General features: G+C 45.4%; 2 protein-coding genes across 2 annotated transcripts in view; both read left to right on the top strand.

Moving 5' to 3' along the window:
• Positions 1-15,267, top strand: part of IQGAP1 (IQ motif containing GTPase activating protein 1) — a 209,616-nt gene that overhangs the window by 56,387 nt on the left and 137,962 nt on the right. The window lies entirely within an intron of this gene.
• On the top strand, positions 1,038-9,710 carry ZNF774 (zinc finger protein 774). The gene is made up of 4 exons (XM_050798042.1): positions 1,038-1,199; positions 3,510-3,632; positions 7,399-7,505; positions 8,270-9,710. Exons 2-4 carry the CDS (start codon positions 3,529-3,531, stop codon positions 9,508-9,510), a joined length of 1,452 nt encoding a protein of 483 aa, XP_050653999.1. The 5' UTR covers positions 1,038-1,199; positions 3,510-3,528; the 3' UTR covers positions 9,511-9,710.

Genomic DNA, 15,267 nt, shown 5'->3' on the forward strand with positions numbered 1-15,267 from the left:
GATTTTGATACCTTTTATGGTTTATCTCCCCTTTTGGCCTGTAAACTTCATGAAGGTAATGGTTATGTATGATTCCCGAGTAACCACAGTTCCCAGAACGATCTTGAGTATAGAATGTTCCCAATAAATATCCACTGGAAAATGCACCCTATTTTTGTTGAAGGAATGGTGGAATTAGCATCAAAGGGATCTTCAACATTAACTCTATGGCTAGCAATTCTAAGCGTTTTATAGTACATCACAAAATGTTCTTTCTTTTTCTAAATTGCACTGAATCAACAAACGGAATAGACAGGCACATTTTCTTCACTTTAAGGAAAGACATTATTTTTTAGCTAGGGGCCGACCCAAAGTGACCACTGGCTTTCACATGAGACCCAGGAGCCTCCCCAGTTTGAAGCCCAATATCACATTTCCCAGAATACTTGATGCCCTCGCCCGCCTCCTCTGGCTATCAACCAGACGGAAAGGGGATGCGCCTGGGAGTTTGATGCCAAGGGAAGGATACGGAATGTCTGTTTTCTCCTAAGGGCGTCTGCTGGGCCTTTCTTATGTCCAGTTTGAGTTGGTCTGGGACCCGGCCTCCGCAAACACTCTGCAGGCTCCGGCCGCCGGGTGTGAGGTGGAAGACTGGGCAGAAGAGAGGCTGCAAAGGCCAGAGGGCTGAGCTGCTCTGCGCTGGGGAGGGGCGAGGTTCCAGAGCGCGGGAGACCTCACGTTGGGCACCAGGCTGCTCCGCGGTAGGTGGGTGAGGCCAGGAGATTCACATCAGCAGATGCCACACTGAGGGTACGGCATTTAGATCCCTAGGCTCCAAACAGGCGGTTCCTGGGGGCCGGTAGCTGGGGAATTGGGTTTAGCACTTTTCAACGCTTGGAACTGGATATCCAAGGCTCCGAGTCCTTTGAGGTCTTGCTCGGGACTACGTTTCCCAGAAGGCTAGGCGGTAATTGATAGCTCTGTCAGCCTATGGACAGAGAAACATTCTAGCCATGGAAACTAAAAAGCCAATAGCAAGAGGACAGGGGCGGTACTTTCCGGCTGCGAGCTGTCGAAGCCTGAGTCCCACCTGTGTCCCCACAGCCCTGTCACGAATCCCGGTCGGGTTCTGGGAGGGACCGCCTCGGGGTTGCGGGCCGGGTGCGGCTCGGCGGTGGAGGACTCACTTCCTGCTCCATCCCCAGCTGGGCCCTGGGGCGGTGAGTGATCCAAGGAGGGAGACTGCGGCGGCAGCGGCGCGCTGCTGAGAGGCGTGGAGGGGGCTCGCCCGCCACCCAGACGTTTTCTCAGAGGGGTTCCCACGCTGGCCTTTGGGAGCCCCCGGGTCTTGCTGGGGTGTGGGAGAGGTAGCTGTGGTCTCTATACCGTCGTCGAGATAAGTCATTCTCTTAATCAGTTTTCTTGCTTCTCGATGGTGGTCCCCGGGTTGCAGCTGATCTGCCACCCTCTGACCGCCGCACCCTGGTTAGGGCCCCAGCACCGAGAAGAAGAACGGGGTTCAGCCCCACGCGTGCAGTCATGTTCCTATTAATAAACCCGGTGAACGCACTGGAGATTCTCACAATGGCACTTAGTCACAGCCCCTCAGAGCTGTAGGGCCTTTGAGGTCATCTGCGCATGGGGAAAGGGACGGGCTGGGAAACAGGGTTTCTATAACCGTGGCTAAGAAGTCTCCAGCAAGGGGGCCCTGCAGCTGTGTTTTGTAATGAATGTAGAAATAAAAATTATACTAAAAGCTCTTTTTTTTTTTTTTTTCCTTTTTCTTCTTCTACTTTTTTTTTTTTTTTTTTTTTTTTTTTTTTTTTTTAGAGGGGATTTCGCTCTTGTTGCCCAGGCTGGAATGCAACGGTGCTATCTCCGTTCACTGTAGTCTCTGCCTCCCGGGTTCAAGCGATTCTCCTGCCGCAGCCTCCCGAGTAGTTGGGATTACAGGTGTGCGCCACCACACCCGGCTAATTTTGTATTCTTAGTAGAGACAGGGTTTCACCATGTTGGCCAGGTTGATCTCGAACTCCTGACCCCAGGTGATCTGCCCATCTCGTTCTCCCAAAGTGCTGGGATTACAGTCATGAGCCACAGCGCCCGACCAATACTGAAAACTGTTATTACCATTTTTACTTTCTAATTACATTATTGTTGTTTGTTAAAGTTTTAAACCAGAGCAATGGTTTTTAGATCCTTAAAAGCTCAATACTTTATAAATGACCAATAATAATGTCTGTAAATACATAAATATTTCCCCCAAAAGTGTGTCTGTGTGTGTGTGTGTGTGTGTGTGTGTGTGTGTGTGTGTCTGTGTCTGTATCTGTGTTCCAGTAGTAAATAGGTGCTTTGTAGTGGGACAAAAGATGTGAAAGAGTAAAACTTCTTCACCCTAGTCTGGTCCTTCCTCCCGTGAAATGCAATATTCTTTGTAGTGGGTGGTCATGCTGGCTGAAATTTTTTTTTTTTTTTTTTTTTTTTTTAAGGGAGAGACAGGGGCTCACTCTGTTGCTAGGCTGGAGTGCATGGAGTGCAGTGGCGCCATCATAGCTCACTGCAGCCTTGAACTCCTGGGCTGAAGTGATCCTCCCACCTCAGCCTCCTGAGTAGCTGGGAGCACAAGTGCATGCCACCATGCCTGGCTGATTTTTAAAAGTTCTTTGTAGAGAAAAGGGTCTCAATATGTTGCTGAGGCTGGTGTATTGGAAAGTTTTTAAGGGAAAAAACATTATCTTAATTTCTTTGTGACTCCTATGCCTGGCAACATATTGATTGTTGAATAAATTACTGATCCATCCAGTAGTTGACTCTGACTATCCTCCAAAAAGTAATGTTTTTCATGATATTGCTGTCAATTTATTAATATATTAATGATTGGTTTCAGCCTCTAAGAGTTGTGTTTTGTGCTTATCCCCATTGACTTTCACTTATTTTTACAACCTATCCATGTCTTTTTTTAAAAAAAAAAACATGTCTTTTTCAGTCTTATTTCTGACTCCATTAAGATCTTGAAATAGAGTGGTATCCAACACAGTTCTCTTTGGGGTTCTGCATAATCTGTCCCTTGAGGTTGACCCCAAATCTGCAAGCCAAGAAGTCAGCTGTTCTCATAACTAATATGAGTATAGTTAAGTCCACAATTTCCTTGGTTGCTGAGGAAAATGAAGTTGGGGAGAATCAAAAGCTTTCCAGAAATCAAATTGTACCTACCAACTCTCTCCTTTGTTTACCTTGTTCATCGTGGACAATTTTTTCCTCAAAAAGTTAATGTATCTAAAAGACTGGGTTCTGTCCATGTGTTTGGGAGGCCTAGGCCTCTCTTAGTAATGGGAAAGTTGGCCAGGAGAAGATGTATGTAAAAACAGACTAAGAAAAGCAACCCTCTGTGGTTGACAGAATTTACCTCAGGACCATTCTGATCAGGTGTGGGGGGTTGTTTGTGTACACTGATGGCCATTTTTTGGCTTTCAGACAATGGTGAGAATACCTAGGGAGCTACTGATGCATATCGAGGTCTCTTGCTTTAGGAACTGATGACCCTTGATAATGTGGCTGAGGACTTCAGGGAAGAGTGGGTTACCTGGACACTGCTTAGAGAATCCTCTTCAGGAATGCCACCCAGCACAGTTAGAAGAATGGGCTATCAAAGGGTAAGAATGCTACTCTCCTTTATTTTATTTATTTATCTTGTTTTTTTGAGATGGGGTCTCGCTCTGTCATCCAGGCTGGAGTGCAGTGGCGTGATCTCGATTCACTGCAACCCTTGCCTCCTGGGCTCAAGCAATTCTCCCACCTCAACCTCCTGAGTAGCTGGGATCACAGGCATGTGCCACCATGCCCAGCTAGTTTTTGGTGTTTTTAGTAGAGACAGGATTTTGCTATGTTGGCCAGGCTGGTCTCAAACTCCTGAGCTCAAGCAATCCACTGCTTCCACCTTCCAAAGTGCTGGGATTATGGGTGCCACCATGCCTGGCCACTACTCTCCTTTAATTTGAGACTTAGATAAAGGGCCCAGGTCTGAGTAGTCTCTGGTGTGTTGGTGTCTTAGAGCTCCAGACCTCTGTAAGATTAATTGTTGCCTCCTTGGCAGAAAAAGAATTACGTCTTTATGCATTTTATGGTTTGTAAATATCTTTGCTATTTATTGTCTTTTTAATATCTCATCATAACTTTTTGATATATGTATTACTGTCCCCCTTTTCCAGCCTGGGTTGAACTCTCACCTCTGCCACTTAACTTTTGAGACTTCTGAGGTCTTTGTGGAAAAGGAGGTAATTTTTTCTGTCACTTAAAAACAGGCTGGGTGCAGTGGCTCACGCCTGTAATCCCAGCACTTTGATAGGCCGAGGTGGGTGGATCACAAGGTCAGGAGTTCAAGACCAGCCTGGCCAACATGATGAAACCCCATCTCTACTAAAAATATAAAAATCAGCTGCGTGTGGTAGCAGGCGCCTGTAATCCCAGTTACTCTGGAGACTGAGCAGGAGAATCGCTTGAACCTGGGAGGCGGAGGTTGCAGTCAGCCGAGACCGTACCATTGCACTCCAGCCTAGGCAATAGAGCAAGACTCTGTCTCAAACAAACAAACAAACAAAATACCTCCAATTGCTCTTTCCCAAATATCCTGGCTACCCTTCCTTCTGCTTTACTTTTTTTTTTTTTGTGGCAGAGTCTCACTCTGTCACCCAGGCTGTAGTGTTGTGGTGCGATCTCGGCTCACTGCAACCTCTGCCTCCTGGGTTCAAGCAATTCCTGGATAATTTTTTTGTATTTTTAGTAGAGATGGGTTATCTCCATGTGGGCCAGGTTGGTCTCAAACTCCTGACCTCAAGCGATCCGCTCACTTCGGCCTCCCAAAGTGCTGGGATTACAGAAGACAGCCACCGCACTCTAATTTTTGTATTTTTAGTAGAGTTGAGGTTTCACCATGTTGGCCAGGCAGGTCTTGAACTCCTGACCTCAAGTGATCCACTGGCCTTGGCCTCCCAAAGTGCTGGGATTAGAGGCGTGAGCCACTGCACCTGGCCTACTTCATCTATTATACAAGTAATGTATACTCATTAAAGCAAAAGACAATCAAAATGTAAACAAACGTCATCCCTAATCCCACCACTGAAGAGTTACTATCCTACCAGCATTTTTCTAAGCATGTATATGATTTTAAAACAAGCACAAAAGGATAATATTTGGATTATACTGTACATTCAGCTGCACATTCTTTCTTCCATGTTGTATCATGAATATATTTTGACAACAATAAATATCTTTCTTTACATCACTTAAAATAACCACCTAGTATTTTGTTTTATGGAATACAATATTATTTTGTTGTTGAAGTCAAACATTAGATTGAACCATATATCTGACCTTTTTTTAACCTATAAAAATAGCAATTGCCTGAGCTACTTGGGAGGCTGAGGCAGGAGGATCCCTTGAGCACAGGAGTTCCAGGCTGCAGTGAGCTATATAATTATTCCTTTGTTGTGGGACATTTAGGTCATTTCTAAATTTTCACCAGGTTGTGATAAACCTCTTTTAACTCATTTTTTAAAAGTGTTTTTTTATTGAAGTATAATTTTATCATTTCCTTAGAATTCTCAGAACTAGAATTGGTAGGTCAAAGAACAGATACATTTCTAAAGTATTTAATACTTTGCAAAATGCCTTCCAAGAAGATCGAATCAATTGATTTATTCCCACAAACATTATATGAAAGTATCCATTTCTTTATATTCTACCTTTCACAGTGGGTATAATAATTTAAATAGTCTGGGGCTGGGTGTGGTGGTTCATGCCTATAATCCCAGCATTTTGGGAGGTTGAGGCAGGAGGACCACTTGAGCTCTGAAGCTCAAGACCAGCCTGGGCAACATAATGAGACCCTGTCTCTACAAAAAGTTACATTAGCCAGGTGTAGGGGCTTGTGCCTGTGGTCCCAACTACTTGGGAGGCTGAGGTGAGAGAATCGCTTGAGCCAAGAGCTCGAGGATGCAGTGAACTGTGATTGTACCAGTGCTCTCCAGCCTGGGTGACAAAGCAAGAGCCTGTCTCAAAAACGAACATGCACACAAAACACAAAAAAAGAGTCTGGGAAAAATAGCAATGATAGTTAACATTTATTGAGTCTTTTTTTTTGGAGATAGAGTCTGTGTCGCCCAGGCTGGAATGCCGTGGTGCAATCTCAGCTCACTGCAACCTCCGCCTCCCAGGCTCAAGCAATTCCCATGCCTCAGCCTCCCAAGTAGATGAGATTACAGGTGTGCACCACCACATGTGGCTAATTTTTGTATTTTTAGTAGAGACAGGGTTTCTCCGTGTTGGCCAGGCTGGTCTTGAACTCCTAGCCTCAAGTGATCCATCTGCCTTGGCCTCCCAAAGTGCTGAGATTATAGGTGTGAGCTACTGCACCTGGCCAATGGATCTTATTGTTATCCTTTTTTTTTTTGAGATAGAGTCTCACTCTATAGCCCAGGCTGGAGTGCAGTGGTGTGACCTCAGTTCACCACAACCTCTGCCTCCCAGGTTCAAGCGATTCTCCTGCCTCAGCCTCCCAAGTAACTGGGACTACAGGCCTGTGCCATCATGCCCGGCTATTTTTAGTAGAGACGGGGTTTCACTATGTTGGCCAGGCTGGTCTCAAACTCCTGACCTCATGATCCGCCTGCCTCGGCCTCCCAAAGTTCTGGGATTACAGGCGTGAGTCACCGTGCCCGGCCTCTTATCCCTATTTTATTGATGAAGACATCAAGACACAGAGTTTAAGTAACTTTCTTAAGGCCACACAGCTTGTAAGAGGCAGGATTATGACTCAAACCCAGGCAGTGTGAATGCTGAGTTTGTACTCATTATCTCTACACTATATTGCCTCAGTGTATCATTGTTATAATGGAATTTCTTTGATTATAGTGAGGTTAAACATTTTTCATATATTTATAGGCTACTTAACAAGTGTTTATCTTTTTCTTGTGGCTTTTTTGACTGCTGCCGTTCTGGGAAAATTTTAAAGCCCAACATTATAGTTAACTTCCTTTATTCTTTCTAAGGGTGAGGTCATGGCAGCTTTGTTTCTGATCAAACCCTCTCCATATTTAACTTTAGCCTTGTGCCTTCAGAAATGGTTATTGTATTTACTTATTCAGAGTTTCTGTCAACTGAGTCTGGTTTTTTTTTGTTTTGTTTTGTTTTTGTTTTGTTTTGCTTTGTTTATATGGGAGGAAAAGAGCTTTTTTTTCTTAGTATTTTGGGGAAATCACCCTGTTTTATCACTGTACCATGGCTGTACTTTTAATGAGACCAAATACATGTTAGAGTTTCCCTGGTGTTCTCTCATATCTAGGCAGGGAGTAGGGCTTGGATTTTGGTCAGGCCTTGTGTGATTGACTCAGACTCACATCCTATGTTTACATTCCTGTGTAGAATTTCCAGGCCTAGTGTAATCTCCCAGTTGGAGCAGAAAGAAGAGCCATGGGTCCTACCACTCCAAAACTTTGAAGCGAGAAAGATCCTGAGGGAAAGCCACGCAGGTGAGATGTGAGTGCTCCCCAGTGGAAGGAAATCTAGCATTTCAGCCTTGTTTAGATGAAGAATTTGGAATGCCGCCCTAGAATTTTGTTCCTACTAGCAGACATTTAAATTTGACTTAATGGTCAGTAGTTGACTAAATAAAGTCTACATTTTGACTAAGCATTTCACTTTTGTCTAACCTATGTTTTTTCTGAGATGGAGTCTCCCTCTGTCTCCCAGCCTGGAGTGCAGTGACACAATCTCTGCTCACAGCAACCTCCGCCTCCCGGGTTCAAGTGATTCTCCTGCCTCAGCCTCCCGAGTAGCTGGGACTATAGGCATCCACCACCATGCCAAGCTAATTTTTGTATTTTTAGTAGAGATGGAGTTTCACCACGTTGGCCAGGCTGGTCTCGAACTCCTAACCTCAAGTGCTCTGCATGCCTCAGCCTCCCAAAGTGCTGGGATTACAGGCGTGAGCCACCACGCCTGGCCTAAACCTTTAATATCTTCTAAAGAAACTGCCCAATATTGACAATATGTGGTCTTCACTTGAAGGATATCAAGATTCATCTGGCCATCTTAAAATTTAAAAAGTTTAGGAATTCATATGTTCTGACAGCTCAATGAACCTCAATAAACTTTTCACAAAGTGAAAAGCAGAACGGTTGAATTAAGTGCAATCTGCTACAGAAACAGGGATTTTAATCTTTTTCACTGTTTTCTGATATTCCTTCCTGGTAACTGATAACTTTATTCTCTGTTACTTACATTAATTTTTCAGACTTTGAGCATCAGGTGGCAAAGCTCAATCAGGACATTTCTGAAACAGCAGAACAATGTGGAACATCTTCAGAAAGAACCAATAAAGATCTTTCTCATACTCTTAGTTGGGGAGGAAACTGGGAGCGAGGCCTAGAATTAGAAGGGCAACATGGAACCCTTCCAGGAGAGGACCAGCTGGAGCCCTTTTCACAGGAGAGGGATTTAAACAAGCTCCTGGATGGATATGTAGGAGAGAAGCCTATGTGTGCAGAATGCGGGAAAAGCTTTAACCAGAGTTCCTATCTCATAAGACACCTAAGAACCCACACTGGCGAGAGGCCCTATACGTGCATTGAGTGTGGGAAAGGCTTCAAACAGAGCTCAGACCTTGTCACCCATCGCAGAACACACACAGGAGAGAAGCCCTACCAATGCAAGGGGTGTGAGAAAAAATTCAGCGACAGCTCAACACTCATCAAACATCAGAGAACCCACACAGGGGAGAGACCCTATGAGTGCCCAGAGTGTGGGAAGACTTTTGGGCGGAAGCCACACCTCATAATGCACCAAAGAACCCACACAGGCGAGAAGCCCTACACGTGCCTGGAATGTCACAAAAGCTTCAGTCGAAGCTCAAATTTCATCACTCACCAGAGGACCCACACAGGGGTGAAGCCTTACAGGTGTAATGACTGTGGGGAGAGTTTTAGCCAGAGCTCGGATTTGATTAAGCACCAACGAACCCACACAGGAGAACGGCCCTTCAAATGCCCAGAGTGTGGGAAGGGCTTCAGAGATAGTTCTCATTTTGTAGCTCACATGAGTACTCATTCAGGAGAAAGACCTTTCAGTTGTCCTGACTGCCACAAAAGCTTCAGTCAGAGCTCACATTTAGTCACGCACCAAAGAACACACACAGGTGAGAGACCTTTTAAGTGTGAAAACTGTGGGAAAGGATTCACTGACAGCTCCGCCCTCATTAAGCACCAACGAATCCACACAGGAGAAAGACCGTACAAATGTGGGGAGTGTGGGAAGAGCTTCAATCAGAGCTCCCACTTTATTACCCATCAGAGAATCCACTTAGGAGACAGGCCCTATCGATGTCCTGAGTGTGGCAAGACCTTCAATCAGCGTTCTCATTTCCTCACACACCAGAGAACGCATACAGGAGAAAAACCTTTCCACTGTAGTAAATGTAACAAGAGCTTCCGTCAGAAAGCGCATCTTTTATGCCATCAAAACACCCATTTGGTTTAGGAAATAGTCTTTAGTGTTCTGCTGCTCCCTTGTGAATTTTCATTGCTACTGTCTTCAAGCACCCCAAATAGAGAAAACCTGGGCATCAGTGGCTCAATTTAGGCCCTGATCTATCCTCCCTCTTTCTTGTCTATGTTATAACAGAGAGGATAAACTTAAAGGGACCAAATAACGGTCTGAATACAAAAGGCATTCCTTCAGTGTGTGACTGACTCTTAGGGAAATGTGAGTTTAATAGTTGATGCTGGCCAGCCGTGGTGGCTCACGCTTGTAATCCCAGCACTTTTGGGAGGCCAAGGCGGGTGGATCACTTGAGGTCAGGAGTTTGAGACCAGCCTGGCTAACACGGTGAAACCCCGTCTCTACTAAAAATACAAAAACTTAGCCAGGCGTGGTGGCGGGTGCCTGTAGTCCCAGCTACTCAGGAGGCTGAGGCAGGAGAATGGCGTGAACCCAGGAGGTGGAGCTTGCAACGAGCCAAGATTGAGCCACTGCACTCCAGCCTGGGCGACAGAGTGAGACTCCGTCAAAAAAAAAAAAAAAAAAAAAAAAAATATTAGCTGGGCGTGGTGGCACGCACCCGTAGTCCCAGCTACTCAGGAGGGAAAGGCAGAAGAATCATTTGAACCCGGAAGGTGCAGGTTGCAGTGAGCTGAGATCACGCCACTGCACTCCAGCCTGGGCAACAGAGTGAGACTCCATCTCCAAAAAAAAAAAAGTTGATGCCTAGTTACTAAATGAGAAATGAGAAAAATGTGGCCTAGAGATCATACATTAACCACCTAGTACAGTGCCTGGCACAACATAGATGCTCAATAACTAAATGGTCACATCATTATTAATGATTAATATTTGAGGTCTTATATAAAGCCTTTAATGTACTACCTGGCCCTTAAAAGACACTCAATACAAGATTGGTGACTTTTATCAGTCTTATTACTCAATTAGAAATTTATTAGTGTAATCCCCCCACCCCAAGCTCAGAACTTGAAAGAAATTAGATTATAACTGGAAGGTTTGGCATTGGAATACACAAATTGAATAAAATGGAAATGCACTCCCAGTTCAGTGCTGTGCAGGCATTAGTCACCAGATGTCTCACTGCCATGACAAGGCTGAATTATCATAGAGGATGTTTGCGGTCTTGTGACTTGGAGACTGAAAGAATTTCAGAAGCTCTTTGAAATGGCAGTGTATGAGGTACTTCTACAGGAGGTTTGCTGTCATCTGACACACAGAAAATATCCTACAATGAACAAGCCAGAGGGACCTGGTAGAGGACTGTAAAATTGTGGAAGCAAAATTGCTGAGAATGTCAAATGATATTGCAGGGGTCCTCCGTGGCATTTAGCTGAAGACTAACAACTCTTGTTTTCTAATTTGCTGAGTCATTGGCCATTTAGTTTTAGGTTAATATAATTCTCTGATCCTTTTAGGGCCATCCAGGTTATGCACTAGTACATTCCTACATTCAACTGAAATCAATTGAGGGAAGGCAGTGTGTTGGAAAGAACACTGACTTCATTGAGAAGGTAAAGTATTTGAGTCCTGGCCCTGATGCTTAATTTGGCCAGACTTTCATCTTCTCTCAGCCTCAAGTTTTACCTACCTCACAAGGTTGTTGTGAAGATCTAAAAATACACACACACACACACACACACACGCACGCTCTTTGTTGGTTAACTATAAATGTAATATCTCTAATGTTATAGTTCTGTTGCTAATGTCTTTTTTCCAAGAAAATTTTGGCTAATATTTCTTTAAGTATTCCCTTTTCTCTCATACTGGGGGACTTAAAAAAAAAAACTGTTGAAAATTAGGGTGTAAAAATGCTAAATGACATGACTCATCATGGGCCACATAGTTAACGGAAGGGCCAGATTTGGCTGCAAGTCACTAGATTTCCAGCTTGCAGTCCTCCTCTGCAACAACAGACCAGCTCTGGGATTTGCTACAGTGCCTGTGAGACACTACAGGACCAGAGGACCCATATTACATCCAGTAAGCCAGTCTGAATTTGGAAATGATGGAGGGGTGTAGTTCTAGGGAGCTTTGCAAGATCCTGTGCTGGGGTCCTTCATCCTGGTGGAATGGAAGTGGAGGAGTAAGCGCAGGTGCAAGGGGTTAAGGAGGGAGCTGGGTAGTTACCACTTTTTAGAGAACAAAGTGACGGATTAAAGGTTTTTTCTGGCCGGGCGCGGTGGCTCAAGCCTGTAATCCCAGCACTTTGGGAGGCCGAGACGGGCGGATCACGAGGTCAGGAGATGGAGACCATCCTGGCTAACACGGTGAAACTCCGTCTCTACTAAAAAATACAAAAAACTAGCCGGGCGAAGTGGCGGGCGCCTGTGGTCCCAGCTACTCGGGAGGCTGAGGCAGGAGAATGGCGTGAACCCGGGAGGCGGAGCTTGCAGTGAGCTGAGATCCGGCCACCGCACTCCAGCCTGGGCGACAGAGCCAGACTCAGTCTCAAAAAAAAAAGGTTTTTTCTTTCATTCTCTTCCATTACATGGAATGCCATCTGAGTGCTGTGGCTCATGAAGGATAGAACTCAGCTGATAACCTTACCTCCGTTTTTGAAAACATCATTAGATAATTGACCAGAAAGTTTTTTTTAGTTAATCCAGTGCAGTGGTTCTCAAACTGTGAGCCCAGACTAGTAGCATCAGCATTATCTGGAAACTTTTCAGAAATGCAGATTCAGGCTTGGCGCAGTGGCTCACGCCTGTAATCCCAGCACTCTGGGAGGCTGAGGCGGGAGGACCACCTGAGGTCAGGAGTTTGAGACCAGCCTGGCCAACTTGGCAAAACCCCACCTATACTAAAAATACAAAAATTATCCAGGTGTGGTGGCATGTGCCTGTAATCCCGCCTACTCAGGAGACTGAGGCAGGAGAATTGCTTGAACCCAGGAAATGGAGGCTGCAGTGAGCTGAGATCACACCTAGTCTCGAACTCCTGACCTCAGGTGCTCCACCCGCCTCAGCCTCCCAAAGTGCTGGGATTACAGGCGTGAGCCACTGTGCCTGGCCACCTATTATTTTGTTTGTTTTTCATGTTATTCAGTTATTGTAAGATGTAAGCTCTGTTTTTTTTGTTTGTTTGTTTTTTTTTTGTTTTTTTTGAGACGAAGTCTTGCTCTGTTGCTCAGGCTGGAGTGCAATGGCGTGATCTTCGCTCACTGCACCCTCTGCCTCCTAGGTTCAAGCAATTCTCCTGCCTCAGCCTCCCGAGTAGCTGGGATCACAGATGCATGCCACCACGCCTGGCTAATTTTATATGTTAAGTAGAGACAGGGTTTCACCATGTTGGCCAGGTGGGTCTTGAACTCCTGACCTCAGGAGATCCACCTGCCTTGGCCTCCCAAAGTACTGGGATTACAGGCAAGAGCCACCACACCTGGCCACCTATCACTTTGATTTTCATGTTGTACAGCTATGGTAAAATGGAGCTCTCGAAGGGCAATGTGAGATTTGCTTTGTGGCCCTGCCAATCCCCTCTCTCCTCCCTGTCTTCCTGCCCATCCTCCCCCAGCCATGAGCAGGGAATATTTCAGTACTATTGCTGAGAGTGAAGGTAACCCTTTCTATAGTTTTCTTTTCTTTCTACCTCATGACTAGATGATTTGCTGCTTTAACATGCTCCACATATCCGTTCTTTCTCACTCCAAAATTGAGGTCATCACCAAGCCCCATTAATTTTACCTCCCAGATTCCTCTCAAACGTATCTGTCAAACCTGTCCGTCTTCACTGCCACTCTTCAGTCCCAAATGACCAATCTCTTACATGAATTCCTGCAGCAGCCTCCAAACTGATCTTCCTGATACTATTTTTGCTCTGAAAAAACTGGTTTCACTCACAGAAACCAGAGTGAACTTTTAAAATCCTAAATCGAATCACATCACTTCTCAGCAGCTTTCCATTGCTTTTAGAATGAAGACCCAAATCCTTACCCAGGCCTAAGAGGCCCTTGTGGTTTTGTCCTCTCCCCCTCCAGCCTCTTGTGATGTCCCCTTCCCTCTCCCTTGCCTCATCTCAGCACTCTTGAGTTCTCTGCTCCTTGGTCATGCCAAGGTTGTGCGCTCTTTAGACCCTTGGTACTAATTGTTCCCTCTGCCCAGAATGTTCCTCGCCCAGACCTTTTCATTGCCTCCTATTTGTCAACCAGGGTTCAGCCTAAACCAATCTCCTTAGGAAGACTTTCCCTAACTATCCGATCTAAATTAGTCACCCTCCATCACATTATCCTCTTTTTTCATCAAAGTCCTTATACCTGTCTGATAATTTCTTATTGATTTGTTTTTGGTAAACTCCGCAAAAGGTGGGAGTCATTTCTCTTGTTTCCATTCTTTCCATGGCACTTAGAACAGTGCCTGGCACATGGTAGGTGCTCAATATGTGTTTACTGGATGAATTAATGAGTGCATGCTTATGGGCAAGGATCTCATTGTGCTGGAAAAGTAGCAGAGTGAGACAAAACTGGCCAGGTGAGCGAGCGAAGGTCACACCAAGAAGGTTCTTAGCTGCCAAACTAAAGAGTTTGGATCTTACTCTCTGGAGAAAAGGGCGTAGCTGGTGGTTTTATAGGAGAGGAGAGGAGAGACGTGATCAGCACTTCAGAAGGTCAATTTGGCTGCTATGTGTAGGTCATATTATGGAGAAAAAAACTAAAGGCTTTGAGACAATCCATGATGTAAAGTAAGTCTCCAGCGAGTAGTTGTTATCACCAAGCACCAGGGCAGGCACCACAACAAAAAGACAAGATCTCTAACCCTTCTTTTACCTCGAAATAATGCCTCCTAGACCTTATCATTGCAGTCCTTCTCTTCCCCTTTTGTCAAACTTCCACTCACATGTAGATATTCTCAGGGTTATCATGCCTAGGCCCTTTTAATAGGGCCACTTACCCTAGCATGCTTCTACAACTGGAACCTCAAAGGTCTTTTAGGGCTGAGTGTGGTGGCTCACACCTGTAATGCCAACACTTTGGGAGGCTGAAGCCAGAGGATTGCTTGAGCCCAGAAGTTCAAGACCAGCCTAGGCACCATAGCCAGACCCTGTCTCCACAAAAAATAGTTTCAACAAATTAGACAGGCATGGTGATGTGCGCCTGTCATCCCAAGTACTTGGGAGGCTGAGGTGGGAGGATTGAGGATTGCCTGAGCCCAGGAGTTCAAGGCTGCGGTGAGCTGTGATCGTACCACTGTACTCCAGATTACATGACAGAGCTAAAACTTGTCTCTTAAAAAAAAATAAAAGAACTCTTTACTGTTTGATGCCATTTACATATGTTTTTTTTATTATTTTTTAGAGATGGGGTCTTGCTCTTTTGCTGAGGCTGGAGTGCAGTGGTGTGATCATGACTCACTGAAGCCTCAACCTCCCAGGCTCAAGCAATCCTCCTGTCTCAGCCTCCTGAGTAGCAGCTAGGACTACAGGCACATGCCACCAAGCCCGGCCTTTTAAAATTTTTGGTAGAGGCCAGGTGTGGTGGCTCATGCTTGTAATCCCAGCACTTTGGGAGGCCAAGGCAAGTGGATCACCTGAGGTCAGGACCAGCCTGGCCAATATGGTGAAATGCTGTCTCTAGTAAAAGTACAAAAATTAGCCAGGCGTGGTGGTGGGCACCTGTAATCCCAGCTACTCAGGAGGCTGAGGCAGGAGAATCACTTGAACCTGGGAGGCGGAGGTTGCAGTGAGTCGAGATCGTGCCATTGCACTCCAACCTGGGTGACAAGAGCGAAACTCCATCTCCAA

The sequence above is a fragment of the Macaca thibetana genome, chromosome 7, assembly GCF_024542745.1.
Source record: "Macaca thibetana thibetana isolate TM-01 chromosome 7, ASM2454274v1, whole genome shotgun sequence".
NCBI lineage: Eukaryota > Metazoa > Chordata > Mammalia > Primates > Cercopithecidae > Macaca > Macaca thibetana.

Excerpts from the sequence above, each read along its gene's own strand:
- ZNF774 (XM_050798042.1), top strand. The coding sequence starts at position 3,529 with ATGTGGCTGAGGACTTCAGGGAAGAGTGGGTTACCTGGACACTGCTTA. Across the intron at positions 3,633-7,398 it reads GAAGAATGGGCTATCAAAGG|AATTTCCAGGCCTAGTGTAA; the intron begins GTAAGAATGCTA and ends ATTCCTGTGTAG. Across the intron at positions 7,506-8,269 it reads CCTGAGGGAAAGCCACGCAG|ACTTTGAGCATCAGGTGGCA; the intron begins GTGAGATGTGAG and ends TTAATTTTTCAG.